This window comes from Xiphophorus hellerii, chromosome 20 (assembly GCF_003331165.1).
Source record: "Xiphophorus hellerii strain 12219 chromosome 20, Xiphophorus_hellerii-4.1, whole genome shotgun sequence".
In the NCBI taxonomy this organism is placed as follows: domain Eukaryota; kingdom Metazoa; phylum Chordata; class Actinopteri; order Cyprinodontiformes; family Poeciliidae; genus Xiphophorus; species Xiphophorus hellerii.
Genome location: NC_045691.1, coordinates 19,804,097 through 19,824,620, shown reverse-complemented (window position 1 = coordinate 19,824,620; position 20,524 = coordinate 19,804,097). Strand labels below are relative to the sequence as shown.

The following is a 20,524-nucleotide window of genomic DNA, read 5'->3' as shown; positions in this document are numbered from 1 at the left end:
CTGCCTTAAGTTTGTGACTTTAAACTCAAGTGCACTGATCCAAAGCTACCCAGAAAGATCAAGAAGAAGAATGAATCAAAACCATTCTGCAAGAAAGAATGAAGCTAAACATTATGTAAGAGACTCATCACAAGTTTTGACAAAAAGTTGACGGCAATTGTTGCCTGCAAGGATGAAAGAATCGATTAGGTTTAAAGAGAAATTACTTTTAAAACAGGGCATTTCCTCTTAATAAGTTACTTTATCATTTAAAAACAGCATTACCATTTACTCAAGTTATTGCTGTCAAATATTACAATTTGTTTGATGATCTGCAATATCAGAAGGGGGCAAATACTTTGTCACAGTAATGCATTTAGGTGTTTTTTAGTGACTTAACTCCTTGTAGTTCACTAGAGGGCGTTAGAGAGCTGTAAGAAATAACCGGTTTATTATTATATCTGCTTTATTACCGCAGACGTAATAAAGCAGTCTAAAGTGGAGTTGCAGTTTGAACAGTTAAGCTGTAGAAAAACAAATTAGTTTAAAAACTAACATGGCATATTTTGTCATAATTAATGCAAGTAATGAAAGGTTGTTATTTCAAGGCTCAGCAGGAGTTTTTATGTGGGGCAGAAGCTGAATTGATCTACAAATATTCCCAGAGGTGGGATAAAATGCGAAATTCAGACGGGACAAGCTCTGACTCACTTTGTGATCACGTTGTAGAGACAAAAAAAAAAACAACCAATAAATTAATTAAAAGTATTTGCCTATTTTGCTCTGCATTTTGTAATATTAACATACTGTGCATGAAGACAGAAGTCATGCTCTTCTGTTGCATGCAGGGAGAGACTTTAGTCAGAAAGGAAAATGGCTGTTTTGTGCTTATTTAAAGGAAACCACCTGACCGACTCAGTTGATCATGACTCAGATTACACCAATTCCCCGAAGAACATCCTCCATCTCTGAAAGCCCCCTTACATAAACTTCTCAGATCGGCTGCCCAGCAGCTCTCACCAACGACCCACTTAATCGATGGCCTACCTCTGTCCTACATTCAGGTAGATTTTTAAAAAGACAGAACCTTACCAAGGACAAAAATTAAACCAGAATGGTTTAGAGTAGATATGCATATAAAGAAAAAAAACAACAGATTTATGCAATTATCAAAGAAATAAATTCATTTTACGTGATTCTCAATGATGCAGTGTGAAACAGAGTCGAATCAAACAGCTGGATCATTGGTTACGGGTAGCTGAAGGTTAAACCCTTAGCAGAGCACTTGCTTTTGACCGCATGAGTCTATGTTCATTGTTCTCATTTACGTTCCTTTTCCCTAAAGTGGCTGCCTCTCCCTCTGATTTGCTCGCTGTGGGTAAGTAGGTGCTTTACAGTGCACTGTACAGTCTGAGCCTGTTGGGAACATGCTGCTGACTCAGCCCAGGCCACTGCATTCATCTATCTGCACTGCAGTGCTCTCCCTCTCCCTCTCTGCTTACCCCCTTCGCACTGCTCCCTCATTCAGTGCTCCACACAAACACACAATACAAGGTGGGGAGAGACACCCATGCACACACACACACACCTGCCGTTTTAGCATTGTGACATACCTGAGCACATAAAGCCATAGGGCCTTTTCAAAAGTATTTGTTCCTCTTGAACTCATACTTTGTCAAAAGCACAAACTATTTAATAAAATAAACATATTTCCTGTCTTAGACTAACAAGAGCTTGGCCATAATTGTGACGTGTAAGGAACTTTTTTTAGTTTTGGTACACAATAATCTAAAAAGTGTGGTGTGTAATGCGTTTGGCCCCTATTAATTGTAGCTATCCACCTTTTGCTGCAGTTGTTGCTACATGTTTGTCCCAGTTTCGCCTAGTCAGAGACTGTAACCCAATATCAAGCTCAGTCAGATTGAATGGAAAGCATTTGTGAGCATAAATTTTCAAGTTTTCCCAGAAGTTGTAGGCTATTTCATGCTGAACTTAGGAAATGTTCAGAATTTTGGTTTATTGTTTCATGACATATTTCTGCTTTAAATTTCTCCGCAGCTTCCTCCCTGAACTGCCTGCTGTGTTCCTTGATCTTCATGATGATGTTTTCTCTCTAATATTCTCTAACAAACCTCAGAGTCCTGGAATTATATTAAGATTAATTTGAAACCTTTTTAAGAAAATTAATTGCATTAGATTAGATTTAAAGGCACCAGAGTTGAGTGGACTCAATACAAATGTTCGCCACATTTATATTTTTGTTACTACTGCTTCTTTATCACATAAAATCCCAAATAGGAAGCTTTTTATACCCAAAAACGACACAGGCCACACAGATAACTGGAAGGCTGCTTTATTGTTTGGAAATAGGTTCGTGCTCAAATGAAGACATTCTTTCACCGATTTCTCACTTAATTGTCCCATGTGGTGTGCAACATATACCCTCTTTCTTGACTGTAACAGTTTAAAGAAATGACAGTCAAAAGTTGTTCTTTTTTTCTTTGTAGTTAAGCTATTTTCAAAGAGAAGAAATTCATCTCAGTCATGCTACAAAACAATGGCCTCATATACTGATTGATAAACCAACCTCTGAAAAAAAAGAAGAAAAGAAAACAGAAGTGTAAAACAGAAGGCAAGCTGTTGTCTCCCTGGCTGACGAGCCAGCAACACAACAAAACACAGAGAGAGAGAGCACTTCCTACAAGACTCTACACGATGTTAGTCCAGACAGTCTACATTAAGGTGGTGAGTTTTCAGTTCGCTTCGTACTCAGCATGTCGTCATGCTCCGGTTTTGATTCGCTCTGAGGGTGATCTTCGTTGCAGGATTTATCAATAGAAAGCTAAAAAGGCACGTGCCGTTAAGAGATATTGCACCATAAACAAACATACAGACAGTTAAGACAACTAATCCTTAAATTGTTAGATATACCTTATTAAAAGTGTCAGCAAAAATCAAGGATCAACTCTAAGCTGCAGCAAATGTGTTAAGGTTAAGGGTGGGGGCACATGAAGGATTAGGGGCTGCAGCAAGCAATTGAAGTGATCTGGTTAAACAGCAGTTGCCTACAAAAAGGCCAAAATGAGTGTGCATGTCTGTGATGTGTGTGCCATTTTGCATCTGTGTACACAAAGTGGGGAAACTACAGAGGCAAGACATCTTCACACATGTACAAAAAGAGAGAGGGGCGGGGTGTGTGTGCATGTGTGTGTAGGGTTAATGGGGCTTGGTATGCTGGTAGTGCAATCCTCTCACCAAGGCAGGCGCCACAATTCTCAGCAAGCAGCCAGTACAACATCATGCATTGTAGGCCGATACTCGATACTGGGGAAAGTCCTGGGCAGGAAAGACTTTAGGAAATTCTCTGAGCGTACCGCACAAAGAAAGAAATGGGATCACTTACACTCAGTGGATTTGGTGTCACCTCAATGGGAGTGGACAGGAGAGTTGAGTTACAGACATGGTTCTAACATATATATATATATATATATATCTATATATATGTATATATATAGATATATATATATACATATATATATGTATAAAAGAATAGATGTATAATATATATGTAACACAGCTCTGAATATGTGAGTTTTGATTTATACAGCTTTACACACAATTTTCTGCTTTTTAATATAGATTCTTTTCACTTATTTCCCTCTTTATTATGAAAAGTGACACACAAAAAAAATCTACACCTTTTAACAATGCATCAAAGCCTAGAGTGACAAAGGTGCATCAGCTGGAAGCCATTCTATTTATGGTTATTTGTATTTAGAGTTAAAACTAATAGCTGTAGTTTTTTTCTTTATGGTAATCCTGTATTTACAAAAATTATTTTAAAAAAGCAACAAAATAAAAAAAAAACTACACATGCGTTTAAAATTATATATTACATTATTTATAGTTCATTAAAAAAGATAGCTTTTGCAGTTTGTGCCCTATAGAGCATTTATTTATGAATTTATGTATTTATTTACGGCAAAATTGATTTTTAAATTTTTTTTTCCCCATCAGAAAAATCTTGAAGATGTTGGAGAAAATGCACGGTGATAGCTTTATGCTTGTCATTCAGATTTTTATTTGGTTCAAGTTGACACCCACACTGATTCTGGAGATCTCATGCAGCAGCTGGAGCATGGGAAATAACTGATGAGGGAGGCTTATTCACAAACAGGGAAGTGACATCGCTGCACAGCAGGAAGTGCAAATGCTCCGGGTTGTGGTGCTCAGGTTCACAGTACCGTAAGAAGAAATGCATCCGGTGCTCTGTCGGTTATTTGGTATGGTTTTCTTTTTACAGGTAAGCGACATGAAGGTTAATGGAAAATGAGAAGCTCAAAACTCCTGCTTACATTTGGGCTTTTCCACTTCTACCTCTGTGCTGCTAAAAACCCAACAAATCCCAACTCACTCTTGTGACATCTCCTCTTGTGACCTATGTTTTACAATCGGGGTGAACCTTTTTTTTTTTGTATTCAATTTCAATCCACACTAAAATGGCCCCAAACATAAATACGCCACCGGTTATAAGCGGGTTATGTCACCTGGTCACTGCGGTGCCTCTAGCCTTTTGTTGGCAAAACATCTGAACCAGGAAGCGCTAAAATGACCCCCCGACCGAGGCGGCTGTCGGACTGAGACGGCCAAGAGTCATTGTCCCCAATAGTGGCACAAAACAAAAACGATTAAACATGATTTTACATATAATGATACTCCCGCCACATTCAATTGCATTTTGTTGCAGAGCTCTTAATAATACATCTATAATATCTCCTGAGAAAAAGGGAAGAATTTTTCAAGCATTGCATACATTTCTAGGGTCTCTCTGTCTGATAACGACAGCAGAAAAAAAACAGAATGGGCAGTCCCACTCCGTCAGTAAAGGACAACAAGGGATTACAAGGCAGATCTCTTTGGCTTCTCCACACACAATGTTCTCATCACCCATTTATGAGTTTACATCTCTCACTTTGAACACCCCAAACATACCTTTCAGCACAAAACAGCTTTCCTCTCGGCTTGATGCGGTTTATAAAACTGCAATATAAGCCTCATCACCCTCTGAAACATCAGCATTACACAAGGGAAAAAAACAAACATTTACATTAGCGAATAAAACAATTTAAAACGAAACTCCAAACTCTTCTGAGCCCTTTTATAAAGGTTAGAGAAAAAAACAGGAATCGGAAAAGGGTTTGCCAAAGCCCAAATCCCAAACTGCGGACAGTCAGACTCCCGCTCACATTAAAGTAAAAGGCAGATGATGCGAAACATTAGACAGGAGCATACAAATTATAAACATATGCTTTTCAAGCTTCCTTAAAACATTCCGGTCCAAACGAACATTTCAGTCCATTGATCCAGTCAGACGGTTTTTTTCCTCATCTTACACACCCAAAATCTTCCGAGCAGCAAAGAAAGTGCTTGCATTTCACACATTGAGGTGGTGTTTTATTCTATTGTTTATAGATTAAACATCTGAAATGTGTCAAATGATGAAATCAGTTTTAGCCGATCAACCCACATACCGCTTGTTTTTGTTGAAGAAATTACCTCCCAACTCTTAAAATTTTGACCAAAAGAAACGCCTCGATCGTACAGATCATCAAGCCACCGGTGAAGTCTGCGTATTAGTGTCTTGTGGACTATGATAATTCATGCAAGATTTCTGATCAAAACATGCCTTCATGCAAGTCATTTCTATGCATTGAACAAGCACAATTATTTATGTATTTGTCTGGAAATCTTTCTGAGTAAATGGAAGCCCTTGGCCCCGGGTTGAACCCCTGTTAATAAACAGACCCTTTAACCAATTTGGTGCAAAAAGCCCATGTAAAATAAAGCATTTTGTATGTGGGTGTAACAAAGACAATGTGAGTAGTTGACCGACATGGGCAAACTGTTTGAATATTGTTCTTTCTTCTGTTTTTTTTTTTGTTGGTTTGTTTCTCGGTTTGCATTTTTTGCTGCTCAAAAAGACAAAAAAAATTTCTAGTTTTAATAAAACAAGAGAAAATACTTTAGACTCTCAGTTTGTGTCTTTCTCTCACTCACCAGTCATCCCTCTGTTTGCTCATAGAGTGAGTCCGTCATTTGTGTCTCTACACACTGACACAGAACCACTTTGACTGCTGAAAGACCGAGCAGCTTCCTTGTCATCTGCAGCCACACGGCGCTGGATTCCCGTTTTTGCCTTCCACCTGTTGGTGTGGAGTTACTTGGTGGAAAAACGTAGGATTTTTCCCTCTTCTGTCTTCCTTCCCCTTTTTGTTAGGATCGGTTGTGTTGATATAACAGTGCCACACAGAATGCTGATTATGTTTGGTTTGACTAAAGTTCAGTCGTTTCTTGCCCCGCTCTGCATCCGTATAGGAATGAAGTCTGTAAACAAAATTATTGAGGACTATTTTTTCTGACTTGCAAATGAAATAATCTGTACATCTGTGTGGGTGAGTTTTCTCTCACTCTGCTTGAAGTTACATTAGTTAAATCTGTACTGTTATTAATGTGGTTATTCATCACCCTCCCCCAGCCTAACACTGAGACTCCCTGATGTCTTTTTGGTTTCTGCCCTTCTCTTTCCTCTCTCCCCTGCCCTCGTTGTTGTCATCCTGCTTTTCCTTTTCAGGTTTGGTCACACTGTCATAAGAAGGCAGGGAGGCAGTGGATGGAGTGCCCTCCTTCTTTTCTTGCTCCTGATTCTCAGCTTTGTTGTTGGCCGGTTTGCGCTTGCACACAAATCCCCGCCGGGCCAGGTGGGAGCGGTAGGCTCGCTGGATGATCCTTGCAGACACGTCCTCCTGCTTTCGCCTCAGAGTGGTGGTAATCGGCTCATAGGAGACTTTAGAGGGATTGGCAGCCACAAAGCGCTCCTCCATTTGTTGCCTGAGCATGTCCAGCTCCCCACTGTCGCCCAGCACTCGCTTGGTAAAGGCAAACAGGATGTCCAGGCAGTGGATGCGGTCTCCACTCACCATAGGCATGTCCATAGCGATCAGCTCAATGGTGTTGGGCTTGGGGACACGCAGCGGGTGTTCAAGCGCATCGGCAAAGTCAGAAAGCTTGGCATAGGTAATGAACTGGGAGGCATCAGGGTCAAATTTCTCCCAAATTTCATAAAAGGTCTCAAAGTCGTCCTCACTGAGTGGGTCTGCGCTTTCCTCCGTGGCCACACTGAAGTTCTCCAGGATGATGGCAATGTACATGTTGACCACGATTAGGAAAGAAATGATGATGTACATGACAAAGAAGAAGATGCCCACGGATGGGTTGCCACAGTTTCCGGTTGCGGGTGTGCCGGCGTTCTCTAAAAGCGGGTCGCAATCCGGCGGGTAGTTGAGGATGGGCAGCAGAAGGCCATCCCAACCTGCCGATGTGGTGATCATGAACAGGATGATCATGCTGTTTCCAAACGTCTCAAAGTTGTACATGTCGTCGATGCCGGCCCCGTGTTTCACGTAGCCAAAGTTGGACATGCCAAAGATGGAGAAGATGAACATGACCAGGAAGAGCAGGAGGCCGATGTTGAACAAGGCGGGGAGCGACATCATGAGGGCAAACAGCAGAGTTCTGATTCCTTTGGCGCCCTTGATGAGACGCAGGATCCTGCCGATACGAGCCAGACGGATCACCCTGAAGAGAGTCGGCGACACAAAGTACTTCTCGATCAGGTCAGCCAGAAACATACCTGAGGTTACAAGAAAGAGACCAAACACGCTTGGTTAAGGTGTCACAATTTTTACAAAAAGTGTCAGTTCAGACAAATTTCACAAAGATGACAAGACACTGTTTTGTAGGCACTCTTCTGTATTTCACTTCCATTTTTTGTTTATTTAATGCTATTTATTGAATTTATTTACTCACAACCTTAATTATTACTTAACTAGAAACTTATACGCCTTAGAATGAATGTGTTTGGTGTGCTAGGGGAAACTTTTATTTTACTCTCAATACCAGAGAAAACTAGATTTGTTTTTGCTCTTTATGTGCTAAAAACACATTAGGCTCAAAATCAAACCATGACAACTAAAAACTGGAAAACTACTTTCAGAAATGATGAGTTTTCTTCATATTCACAAATTTTTCAGTTCTAGATGTAAAAGCTGCAAACCCAGTTTTGTCTTTCTCTTTATCACTCTTTTCTAAATTACCATATTAATTAAAATTCTGGTTACAGACGTAAAGAAGTTAAATAATTACGGTACAATAAAAAAAAACCCACAATTTGTATAACTTTCTATTTATCACTTATAAACTGCCTTTTTAGCCCATTTGAATGGGTAGTATTTAGGCAACACTGAAGCACACTCTTGGTTTTCCTTCATCCACACAAAGCATTTTTTGAATACTTGCCCACAATAGAGAGGATGACCACCACTACGTCGAAGATGTTCCAGCCATTGGTGAAGTAATAGTGGCGCAGCGCAGACAGCTTGAGAAGGAACTCGCCAGTGAAAACCACGATGAATACGAAGTTAACCCAGTAAAGCACAACCTCTGTTTCTTCTGACTGATCATCGGTCTCCACCATCATGGTGACCATGTTGAGGCAGATGAGGATCATGATGGAAATGTCAAACACCTGCTGTGTCACAAAGTCAAACACCATTCCTTGGATAGGGTTCTGTAAAAAAAGGAGAGAAGAAAAATAATTATTTCTGAAGGAAGTAAGAATTTGTTTGCAGGTGTTAAGAGCAGCAATGTTTACCTGAGGCCTTGGTATTGGTTTTTGTGGTTTCTTTGACCCAAGTTTTTTCATTGCATTGTAGTATTTCTTTTGCTCTTCTGTCATGAAGATATCCTGACCTCCAAAGTAAGGGGACAAAAACAGTTTGGTTATAATCTGCAGAGGCCTAAACTACTTATTCAAGAATTACATTGAAATGTGTTGACAGAAAAAGAAAATGTGACCAAAGAACAACATGATTGATAATTTACACGATTAAGAGAAACTGTTTGGTAAATATCAGCCACACTTTACTTTACTAGAGTATTAATTTTAACATCTGTTATATCTCTGCCTCATTTAAAAAAATAACAGCAGCACAAGTAACTTTTTCACTTATTCCCGTTTTGCATCAAAACTGACACCAGATTTCAGCAGATGGTATTTTTTCCATGCAAGCTATATTACTTGTAAGTTTTTAGAAGTGCCAATATGTTGGGCAGCTGTGTTTAAAAAGCTAAATTATCCTAAAGTTATTCGTGTCAGATTATGCTACTGCAGCGTTTGTAATTGTAATAATTTTTTTTGCACATCTCTACCATGGATGCCAGCTGCAGATCTTCTCTTATTTTCTATCAGACAGTACTCCCCTCTAATTCACACACACTGCTTTCTGAAAAGGTGAAGGTAAAGAAAATAGTTCTTATCTTTTTCTTCTGTTGATTGAAATTATCAATGATGACACCAATGAAGAGATTCAGGGTGAAGAAGGAGCCAAAGATGATAAATATGACAAAGTAGATGTACATGTAGAGGTTGTCCTCATAGACAGGCTGGTCTTCCACCTGTCAGATGGCAAAAGTACATTAAAGTTATTCTAAACAGTGAAATGTAGGACAAACAGTCAGAGCTGCAGATGCGTACCTTTCTGGAATCTATTGCTGCATACATAATGTCCATCCAACCTTTAAAGGTTGCCTGTGAAACAGGTAGACACAAGAGATTAGATTTAAAATTTGCAAGAGGAAAAATGTGTCCTAAATAGAAAAGGTTTCTTACCACTTGCAAAAGTGCAAGATATCCTGCGCCCACATTGTCAAAATTGATCTTCACGTTTTTCCACCTGACCTCAGTGTGATTGCTGTTAATCAGCTCAAAGCACTCAGTTTTATTGTTGACGTCATCCGGCAGAAAGTACTCTTCAGCCGTCTCGTTGAAGCAGTAATAGTATTTCCCGGCAAACAGGTTAACACCCATGATGCTGAAGATGAGCCAGAAGATGAGGCACACAAGCAGCACGTTCATGATGGAGGGTATGGCACCCACCAAGGCGTTCACCACAACCTGCAGAGAGCCGTGAGGGAACAAAACTGTGGACTGACAGTCGCACTGCAGCTGCACATGAACATCAACACACAGAGAAATGCACACTCTCTTCTCACATTAGAGGCTCGCGTGTTTTGGTGATTGTTAAACCCTTTCATGATGTACTGATAGGGAGTGTAACAATACTGAGCAGGGCAACACGCAATACTGAAGCCAAGTTTTAACTCGCAATAAAAACTAAAAAGCATTTTCAGACATTTTCTGCAGCACAAAATAAATGCAAAACATAATTGTAACTGAAATAAATGTAAACAGATGTGAAATGAAAGAATTACAGAAAGATAAAATGATGTAAAGCAAAAATAATTCTACAAAATGCAAAAATAATTATTATTAACAAGAAGTAAAGTAAAGAAAGAGGAATATATAAAGCATAAATATGAAATACATATTTCAAAAAGAATACATTCATGAAAAAGTTTAAATAAAAATATGAAAAAGATAACCACATGTAGAAAAAAAAACATATCTGTTAATTAAATAATAGCAAAAATTAGTTTCCACGTCTTCAGCCTAGATTTCACATGTGATACATGCTCACCTTTGATGTAAAGTTAAACATGACATTTTGAAGGCTTGCCGTCTCCTAGTATCTTTTTAAACGGTGTGAAACTTTTGACAAGTTTGTCTTTAACTGCAATTTGATTTATTAAATTGTATTAACACTAGATCAAAAACTTCTGACAGATGTTTTGTGCCATATCGTTTTGTTACACTCCTCCGAACCAATTCCAAATATTCTATGTTGATGTTTAAATATATGTACGAAAGACTAATTGGGTGTAAAAATATAATCTCTAACAGCCGCAATGGAATATATGCCAAAATAATTTGACAAATAAAATTATCATCTCATGTGAAAAGAAACTACTCTATATAGCAGGAAGGGATTGAAGCCTCCACAGGTGAATACATGAATGTGCATTTCTACATACAGAGGTGCCATGAATACAAAAAGCCAAACAAACCAAAACTATAAACATATAACTTTTTTTCTCTTTTTGCATTTTTTTCTTCAGCCCAATATCATACTAAACGAGTCAATGCATTGATGTTAATATAATAGCAAAAGTGTGATGATGGAAACCATAGTGATGAGAAATCACTGAAGAGTGATAAGCAAAGATGGCAGGGGAAGGGAGGGGGGGTATGCAACCAGAAGTTTGTTGATCTTCCAGTGTGACAATGCCAAAGCCAAACTGTGATAAGATCAGGTAACAGGACACCTCAGGCAGAGCAAAAGTCAGGATGCTGAGCCCAGACACGGACAGGACTTTTTGTTTTCCGCCAGACAACAACCAGAGGCTGATCGGAGCCATCACACAAATCAAGCGCCGCTCAAAAATGACGATAGTTATAATAGGAGAAAATCTTTTTAGATTTCCTAACAATACTCCCTAATAAAGCGTGGTGATACTGTAAAACTTACCAAGGATTTTAATATGGAAAAATAATTCATCCTTCTAATACTTTTCATATTTTACCACATGACAACCACAAAATATGTCTTTTGTTGGGATTTTATGTGATAGACCAACACAAAGTAGAGCAAAGTATGTTAACTTACAGCTCTGGAAAAAATTAAGAGACCACATAAGATGATCGGTTTCTCTGATTTTACTCTTTAAAGGTATATGTTTGAGTAAAATGAACATTGTTCTTTTATTCTATGAACTACTAACAACATGTTTCTGAAATTCCAAGCAAAATGTTAGTATTTATTTGCAGAAAATGAGAAATGGTCAAAATAATGAAAAAGATGCAGTGCTTTCAGACCTCAAATAATCCCAAGAAAATGTTCATATTGATTTAGAAACAACAATACTAATATTTTAACTCAGGAAAAGTTCAGAACCAAATACTTGGTGGAATAACCAAGAGGTTTTCAATAGGGTTCAGTGCAGTGGGCTCTTCATTTTTCCAAGAGCTGTATTTACAAATGAAAATCTGAAAAGTGTGGCAAGAATTTGTATTTGTTCCCCACTAAATCAATAATTGGTACAAAAACTTCCAGCTTTAGTCACAGCTACTAAGTTATTGTGTATATGTGACTACCAGCTTAGCACATCCAGAGAAATCCATTTTACTCCATTTTACCCATCTTCATTTAAAATAGCTCATGGACAGTCAGGTTGGAAGGAAAACATAATTTCTTGTAAAAGTTTCTCAGTTTTGGGTTTGGTTTTAGACGTTCTCTGACATGGGTCGTGGTAAACTACATGCAAATTACATTGTTAATAAACTTACAGCTGTGTTCACAACTTAAAGTGTATTTAAATGAGCCACACAGCCAGCCAATCTCAGACAGGTCTTTTCCGTTCAATCAGAGTATCCTTTGGATAAAAAATTACCAATCAAATCAAAATAAGTGACAGAAATTACAGCATGGTAGGATTTAAGAAAAACACAGGCGAATGTACACTTGAATTTTGAAACCTGATATGTATTTCAGGCAATACTGCTACATATAGTTTTATAGTGGATTTTTTTGAAATAGATGAATTAGGTGACCTTTCAAGGCAGTTGTTGCACTGTATTTTCTTTAGGGATATCACAGCAGATGGGTCTGAAAACAAATGCACACCACACTTCAGACAAACTGATTTTCTATCTAGTTGAGAGATGTTATTACTACTTTGGTTTGGTCTATCCCATAAAATTATAATGAAACAAATCACAAGCTTATGGTTGTAAGGTGAAAAAAGCTGAAACAACACAAACACTTTGAAGGGTATTGTGAGTTCATTTGTCTATCTGAGTACTTTAGGAAGACTACCAACTGGTAGCAGATAGCATTTATTTCGTCTTGAATTTGAATTTAAGGTTTTGATGCGACAGTTCACGCCAGCCTCTAGTTGTTTCTCAGCTAGCACCAATCAGAGCTGACTTTTTTTATTTTGCTGCATCATTCAGGTAGGTCAGAGCAAGATATCCTTAGAGTGGGTCATATTTTCTACAAATACTTAGTCACTAGGAGCTTTAACAGAACGCTAAATTTATCATATATGAAATGAAATATGATAAATCAAATCAGATGTATTAAACCATCTGAGATGATCTTAATCCATGCAAAAAAGCTTCTTGCCTACTAAAAGGGTTACTGCAAAAATTCCCCTCAGAGATTTTCAAGGTTTTTTTTGCCATTTCTAGCATGCGTTGATGCTTTTTGTTAAATCGGCATGCAAAAGGAGCAGCTGCCTGGAGTCTTAGGTCTTACCCTCATCCCTTCAAAACGTGACAGGGCCCTGAGGGGTCTCAAGGCCCTCAGTGTCCTGAGTGATTTAATCGGGCCTAGATCGGAGAAGCCCAAAGCATTAGCTATAAGGCTGACTATAGACACCTACACAGATAGGGACAGAAGGAGAAGGAAAGACAGAGGCAGAAGAAGAAGAAAGTCGCCACACAGTTAGAAGGGATATAGAGAGAAAGTTGGCCCTAAATCAACTGTAAGGATGGCTAAATGATTATATACAGAGTACAAAAATAACTCCTTTATGTGTAGGAATACTTCTACAACATAAAGGTTCAAACAGTAAAAAGAAAATGGTCAGTAATGTGTACCCAGAGTTTTTTCCCTTGTTTAAAACCTCATGTTTGTGTTTGGTTTAGTTTTGGCAAGCCAGTCTAGCGTGACAACCAGCTTAACAGCACAGTGAGCACACCTGGAAAGAAACTTGTGGTTGACACAGTGAGAGGAAGAGAAGAGAGTCCAACAAAGGGACAAAATCGGAGGAGAGATGTGTTCACGAAACACTCAAATCAATGTGACACGATAATATAACACACAGTACACAGTACAAAACGGTACCAACACCAGCGGGCATTTCACTCAAAGAAGGGAGAGAGAAAGAGAGAGAACGCAGGAGGTTGAGGACAACTTTCAGGGTTAGAAGAGAGAGGGTAACCTGTGAAAGTAGGATCCCCACCACAGCACACAAACCTTACCCTGGACCCCCAAACACCGACCTCTCTGTCCCCCTTCTGAGGTGCACAATGTCTCTCTTAACTTAAAGAGAGACAGAGTTATTGGAACCTGCTGTGAGAGAGAGGACAGGTCAGTATTAGGGCAAAGGATTGAGTTGTATTTACAGGATGTGATGTAACTAGTAATGCATCAGTTTTGTACAATTACAGTCACCTTCATAAAGTGTAGCAGCCACAATGGCGGGTCATTCTCTTGTTTTACCCCTCTGAAGGTTTTTATTGTTGAATCAATGCGTTTGCCTACTAGACTCAAATTTTAACCTGGACTTATAGGAGACATACAGTAGGTACAGCCAGTGTTGTGCATAAACACATTAAAATGACGCATTCATAAACGGACCTCGCATTTGAGAACTCACATTTTACTTTCAGTTTCTTTGGTCAAGAAATAAATTGGGTTTTTTTTGTGAACATGAAAAACCCAATCTGTCTATCAAAAGCAAAATGGATCAAACTTTTACTTACTACAAAATAAACTTAACTAAATTTAATATATAGACAACCCATTATCTCTGTCTCTCTCTTCTGGATATATATTTCACCCAATTTTAGTCATTTGTGATGAGGACTGTCCAATTTATTGCAAGTACTACTGTAGTTTATTATATTATTATATATTCAATACAAGAAGAAACTTGTGCTTGACTGATTATTTCTTTGTTGTAGCAAACCCTCACAGCAGTAATGATATTACTTGTTTGTTAGAGTTGTGTGCGTGGGCTGTGTCCATGAAAAGATTTACCCAATCCTCTTTGCCAATGCCAGACACCTTATTCTGGTACTGACACACGCTTGTTGTTGGTTTTTCAGATGATTGCAGTTTGAAGACATATTGGTAATTTAAACAGTTCATTCATTTAACAAACAAGGCTTCAGTAGTGTGAGGGAGAACCGTACAACCACAACAACCTGTCGCCCAGTCCCTGTTATGTTTGTCCAGTGGGCATCCCATCCCCTCCTGTGGGATCAGATTACATTCTTTAATCTGGATTTGTCACAAATAGCCAATCTAGGTTTGGCCACTCTTGGCAAGAATCACACAAGATGACAAGCAGTTTCCTCCTCTCTACTCCTAAAACCAGGATCAGCTCCGCTCTGTGGAGGAGAGCTCTGACATCTTGGATGATAGAGTTTGGTTTCTAAGACTGGAAATATCAGATTTCCATTGGTTGAAGAATTATTTGAGTGTAATGCCACTCCTTCACACTGCCTTCACCAAAAGGAGTTTGGTTTTGGCAAAGAGGATTTAGCAAATTCATGGGCACAAACAGCATAGCATCACTCTGCTGCTCAACCCAAAAAGGCATTTTCCTTACAAAAGGGGCGCAATTGAAGGCAGAGTAATAATTAATTACTTTATTAATTAAACAAAACAAAACAGATACAAAGAAAACAATTTATGCTTTGTTTGTATCTTTTCAATCTATAAAAAATTCTTTTTTTTTCTACTACTAAAAATATGCAACGTGAAATAGTAGAAAATTGGATTTGTCAATTATTAATTTTTAAACTTAAAGCAACAAAGAGAAAAAAAATCTAATAACATATGTATAATGTGAATATGAAGAATATTCAGATATTCATAGCCCCATTCTAAATGGATTCACACACAAATATAATTTGTTCAGCTTTTTTAATCATTGATTTTTTTTAAAAAATGTAAAATTCAATATATTTTACATAACATTATAAGATCTGGTATTCCAATAACAAATATTGTATTTACTTTTGTAAACAAAATAGTTGTTATACAGACGTGTGTGGAGATAGATCAAATAAATAACTATTTATAAATAGAAAAAAACAATATATAGAAAAATTGTTTGGGAGGTATACAACAAAAATAGCCTTTTGCAACATCTGTAGCTGCTGTAGTTTTTCAGATATTAAAAGCCAACTCATACTAGAGTATAACTTTGGATTTACCCTCAAACAGAAATACAAAGAAGTATGAAAAATGAGTAGGGAACATTTCCATCTTTTGGCAGGGAAGGAAACACAGGTTGTATTGGTAATTTCTTCTTCTTGAGTTAGATTTACTAATGTGGACAAAAGAACAGACATAACCCAAATTGGCATTCAGACATTGGCATTAAAAACAGAAAAGATCAACAAAAAGACATAGAACAAAAATCAACTGAACTGCAAACAATGAACAACAATTACTAACAGATACTTGGCAGCAGGTCAAAGTTGTGCACATTTCTAGGTTAGCTACATCATCTGTATTCCAGTCAAAGTAAAATTAAGCACACCTTCTTTTTGAACTAATCTAGGGTTTTTCAGGGTTTGCTTAGTTTTCCAGGGACTTTTCTAGTTCAGTTTCATTTTTGTTTCAAAATTGATGACATGAATAAATATGTGGTGTGTGGTTTTGTGTAGCTGATGTAAGATTTCAGCAACTGTAAAATCAGGTGAAGACCAGGTCATTTATACATTAAAACCCTAGAACTGAAAGATGGTGTACTTTTTTGACTGTGAGAAGTTATTAGAACAACAAAATAAACGTACTTAAATACTTATATTGCGTTAGGGGTTCCCAAAGGCTACATTTTTGGGCCCTCTCAGCTAAGATTATGAAGTACTATAACATCTTCTACAATATATTTGAGAATAACCAACAATTTCATATTTCTGTGCAGCAGCAGTCATTTAATATTTGTGTCTGTAAAATTAATATGCTTAACTTATTTATTATATTCATTAATATTCTATGTTTACCTACAGTCCACTTTGCTATGAACTATAGGGGAGTCCTTCAGCAATGTCAGTAAATATCTGGACTCAAAAAAGTCTCATATTAGCTCAAATCATAAGTTTTCTTCATTTTTGCACTGACAGATTTGCCAGTGAGCAACAGTGAAAGTTTGGGTATTTTGTAAACAAGCACAATATAAAAGCAAATAAAGGTTGAAAACAATATCCAGCTCTACAAACTGCTTCAGTGAATTAAAAAATGGTCTGGAGTATCATTCTCTCTCTTTCTCTTTCCACAAGGTCCAATTTTTTTGGGCTACTGTTGTTCAATGTAGTTTCTGTAGACTCGAAACATGTCGCTTTATTCAGTTGCATCAGACTTTTTAATGTTGATTATTAACATTTTTAAAAACTAATGGGAAAAAAATTTGTGAGCAAAAATAAAAAAACAAGACATTCAAAACCAAAGTTATTACTAAAATAATTTAATAACCTTAGATGTGTTTAAAAATATTTATTACCAATACGTTCTGGTAACTGAATTTATAATGTGCAATATTGTTTTAATTTTAAATTAACCCATGATATGCGTTTTCTAGAACCTTCCTCTTCTTAAGTCTCCTCATGGTGGAGATTTTAAAAAATTATTGGCTTAACATAACTATGCAGAATATAAGTGTACTTACATCCACAATGAAGAAGTCCAGCCAGCACCAGGCATTAGTGAAGTACTTGACAAAGCCATAGGCCACCCATTTCAGCAACATCTCCAGGATGAAGATGTAGGTGAAAACTCGATCAGCATAATCTAGAATGATGCGCACTGTCTTCCTCTGTTCAATGTACACATCCTCAAAGGCCTGAAATGTAGCAGAATAACATTGGACAGAAGATTAATTGTGAAAATCCTTTTCTGACATTTGTATTTGTATTGAACTTGAGGGCTGAGGGAGCTTTTTTAATCTTTCTGACAAAAGAAAGCATAAAGCAAAAAATAAAAAATTCATTTGAGCTGACATTTAGGGTGATACATGTGCACAATGACACAACAAAAACTATTAAATAAATACTGAGGTAGATGCAGCTTCCTGTCCTCCAGTCATCAACTAGGTAAGTCAAGTCTACTGATTTTAACTTGAACCTGATAATGGAGACAAATCTCTGTTTTCAATAAAAACAGAAGCTTTACACAACATAAAAATAATAAAGAGAAGGGAGATGAATAAAAGATGAGTACTGACATATCTCTGCATGACATGTATGCCAGAGGCCTTTTTTCCTTCAGAAAGCTGTAAACCTAAGGTGAAACCTCTTGGTTGAAAGGTTGGTGCATTACAGCACTTTGTCATCCATTAGGACTATAATATCAAGAGGAGCTGCAGCAAACAAGCAAGAGACATTGATGCTCCTTTACATCTTTAGAGGCCAGTGATATTCACCATACATAAATGAATGTGTATTTATGCACTTATCATTGCAATCCATTTCCTTCTCTATTTTTATTTCTTTCTTACACCCTAAATGTTGCATATTAAAGTTTAATATAAACCAGCAACTAACTATGTTTGATTCACTTCATAATAATCTATACTATTAAATGTAATCCTTGAGTACTTTTAGAAGATGAAAAGGAGCTTTGTGGGTGTGTTTGTGCTTTTACCAGAGCTCCACTGCTGAGGAGGATCATGAAGATGATGAGGGTCTCAAACCAGTTGTGTTCCACTATCAGGTAGCAGGTCTTCCTCAGAAACCACCAGTGCTTTCCCCATCCATGTGTGATGGGAACATCGCAGCACTTGTATTTGGCCACACACTCTGCATGATTAATGAAAACACGACTGCTGACACATTCTGAAGAGTCGCAACATGCCAACATACTGCAAAACAAAGTTTACATTGTCACTAAAATACAAATTGCCACTCATAAAATGGAGTAAGACGATGTTGTCCATTGCAGTGGTGCATGATTCTTTCAGTTCTTGAATATGTCATATATTATGTTCATCATGAAATAAATTAAAATGCCACATAGTAGTATCTCATCAAGCTTGCTCATTTGCCCTGCCCAGTAATGCTAATGGGTAAGTTTGACAAATAAAATACATGCACAAACTGCTGCAACAAAGGACTATAAAGTACTAAAATAAAATAAATAGATACATACATATACTGTATATATTAAATATAATACATACAGCAGTTATAACATTTGCTTTATTTTGTGGTTGATAAAGTACTGAAAAATACAAACAGAAGAATAAACATGTATTTATTTACATATTTAATGTAAGTATTTGTATCTAAGGGTTTTTATTATTATTTCAAATGCCCTTCTATGAACAGCTTTGGTTAATACAGCTAGAAACAAGTGATTAGGTAAAAAATCTGGGTGCAGTGATGAAGTCAGACCTGAATCTTCAGAGAAACATAAAGATATTTACAAAGTTGGCCTTCTATCACCTGAAGAACATTTCCAGGATTAAAGGAGTAAAGCAAGATCCAGAGAAACTCATCCATGCGTTTATCTTAAGTCTCATTGATTACTGCAATCTAGAAAGCTCTGGATCCAGGAAGTTAGAGCACATAAACTTAGTTCTAAAGTCTCTACACTGGCTCTCTGTAGTTCAGAGAATAAACTTTAAAACACTGTCAGTTTATAAATCACTGAACAGTTTAGCACCACAACACATTAAAGATCTGCTGCAGTTGTATCAACCTTCCAGACCTTCAGGTTGTCTGATTATGATCTGCTCTGCTTCCCCAGAACCAGAACCAAACATGGAGGAGCAGCATTCAGCTTCTCTGCTCCACTAATTTAATACAGCTCATGATGCCATGGACTCTAACAAGGTTCCTTTGAAAGAGAAACATCCCCACATCATCACAAATCCTCATCCTCACTTATAAGTGTGAAAGAGATATTTCACCACAAATCCACCTGGAGTGTTTGGAGTCTTAGTCTAATTTGATTAAGGCACCCAGTTCCAGTTAAAGTGCTAGTAGAGTTTAGCCAGCTCCGTGTTTACATTCATATTTGCAGGATAGAAAAGGCTTTTGTCTTGGAATGCCTATCATATAACTGGTTTCCATATCATAGTGTTCAATGGTTGTCATGAAGACTTGGTAATACGCCGCTGCCACACTTCAGTATGGGAAGATTGCTGATTTTATTTCTTTTTACCTCCCTTACTCCATCTCAACGCAACCACCAGGGTGCAAAGATAAAGTTAATGTGAGATTCTACTACTAAAGTAAATGCACTAAAACATACATTTTCTTTAAGGTTTTGTTTCACATCTGAGCCACAAAGTCTGATAGATGCTGAGTGTCACGTACCATCAGTCCAGCAGGCATCAGGATCAAGATACTCTTCCACGACTTCAACCACCGCCACCTCCTCTACATCAGGCTTGATGTCTATTGTGCTGCCCTCAGATGAACTGGTGTCATCCAACTATGACAAAAAACATCAACCCATTCTTTAAAATACAAACTCAGCTAATTGATTAGATACAGAAGCTATATTATTTGCTCACAACAGGGGAACAAAACTTTCACGTACATCCCAATTTTCTAAATATGCAAATGTACTACTAACAGTTTTCTAGTAAAGTTAAAAAATCATAATCCATGTATAAATGTAAACATAAATCTTAATTGTATTACTACTGATGCTCATTTCTATATTTATAAAAATCCAGATCTGTTATCACTGAATGATTCATCTACTATGAAGTAATGGACTAAACTATATTAGTTAACCAAATAAAAACAAAAGAATATCAACAATGAGACTTTCAAATATATAAT

At 37.4% G+C, this 20,524-nt stretch overlaps 1 protein-coding gene across 5 annotated transcripts in view; it reads right to left on the bottom strand.

Annotated features, from left to right (window-relative positions):
• Positions 1 to 2,316: 2,316 nt before the first annotated feature.
• scn8ab (sodium channel, voltage gated, type VIII, alpha subunit b) overlaps positions 2,317 to 20,524 on the bottom strand; it is a 57,407-nt gene continuing 39,199 nt past the window's right edge. For all 5 annotated transcript variants that reach the window (XM_032549375.1, XM_032549376.1, XM_032549378.1 and 2 more), the window contains exons 19-28: positions 20,051 to 20,168; positions 18,375 to 18,529; positions 17,401 to 17,574; positions 13,251 to 13,373; positions 9,707 to 9,991; positions 9,572 to 9,625; positions 9,355 to 9,492; positions 8,690 to 8,794; positions 8,335 to 8,605; positions 2,317 to 7,669 (exon numbers count right to left, since the gene is read on the bottom strand). In XM_032549375.1, coding sequence (XP_032405266.1) covers positions 6,516 to 7,669; positions 8,335 to 8,605; positions 8,690 to 8,794; positions 9,355 to 9,492; positions 9,572 to 9,625; positions 9,707 to 9,991; positions 13,251 to 13,373; positions 17,401 to 17,574; positions 18,375 to 18,529; positions 20,051 to 20,168 — 2,577 coding nt within the window. In that variant the 3' untranslated portion in view covers positions 2,317 to 6,515. The remainder of the gene's footprint in view (positions 7,670 to 8,334; positions 8,606 to 8,689; positions 8,795 to 9,354; positions 9,493 to 9,571; positions 9,626 to 9,706; positions 9,992 to 13,250; positions 13,374 to 17,400; positions 17,575 to 18,374; positions 18,530 to 20,050; positions 20,169 to 20,524) is intronic.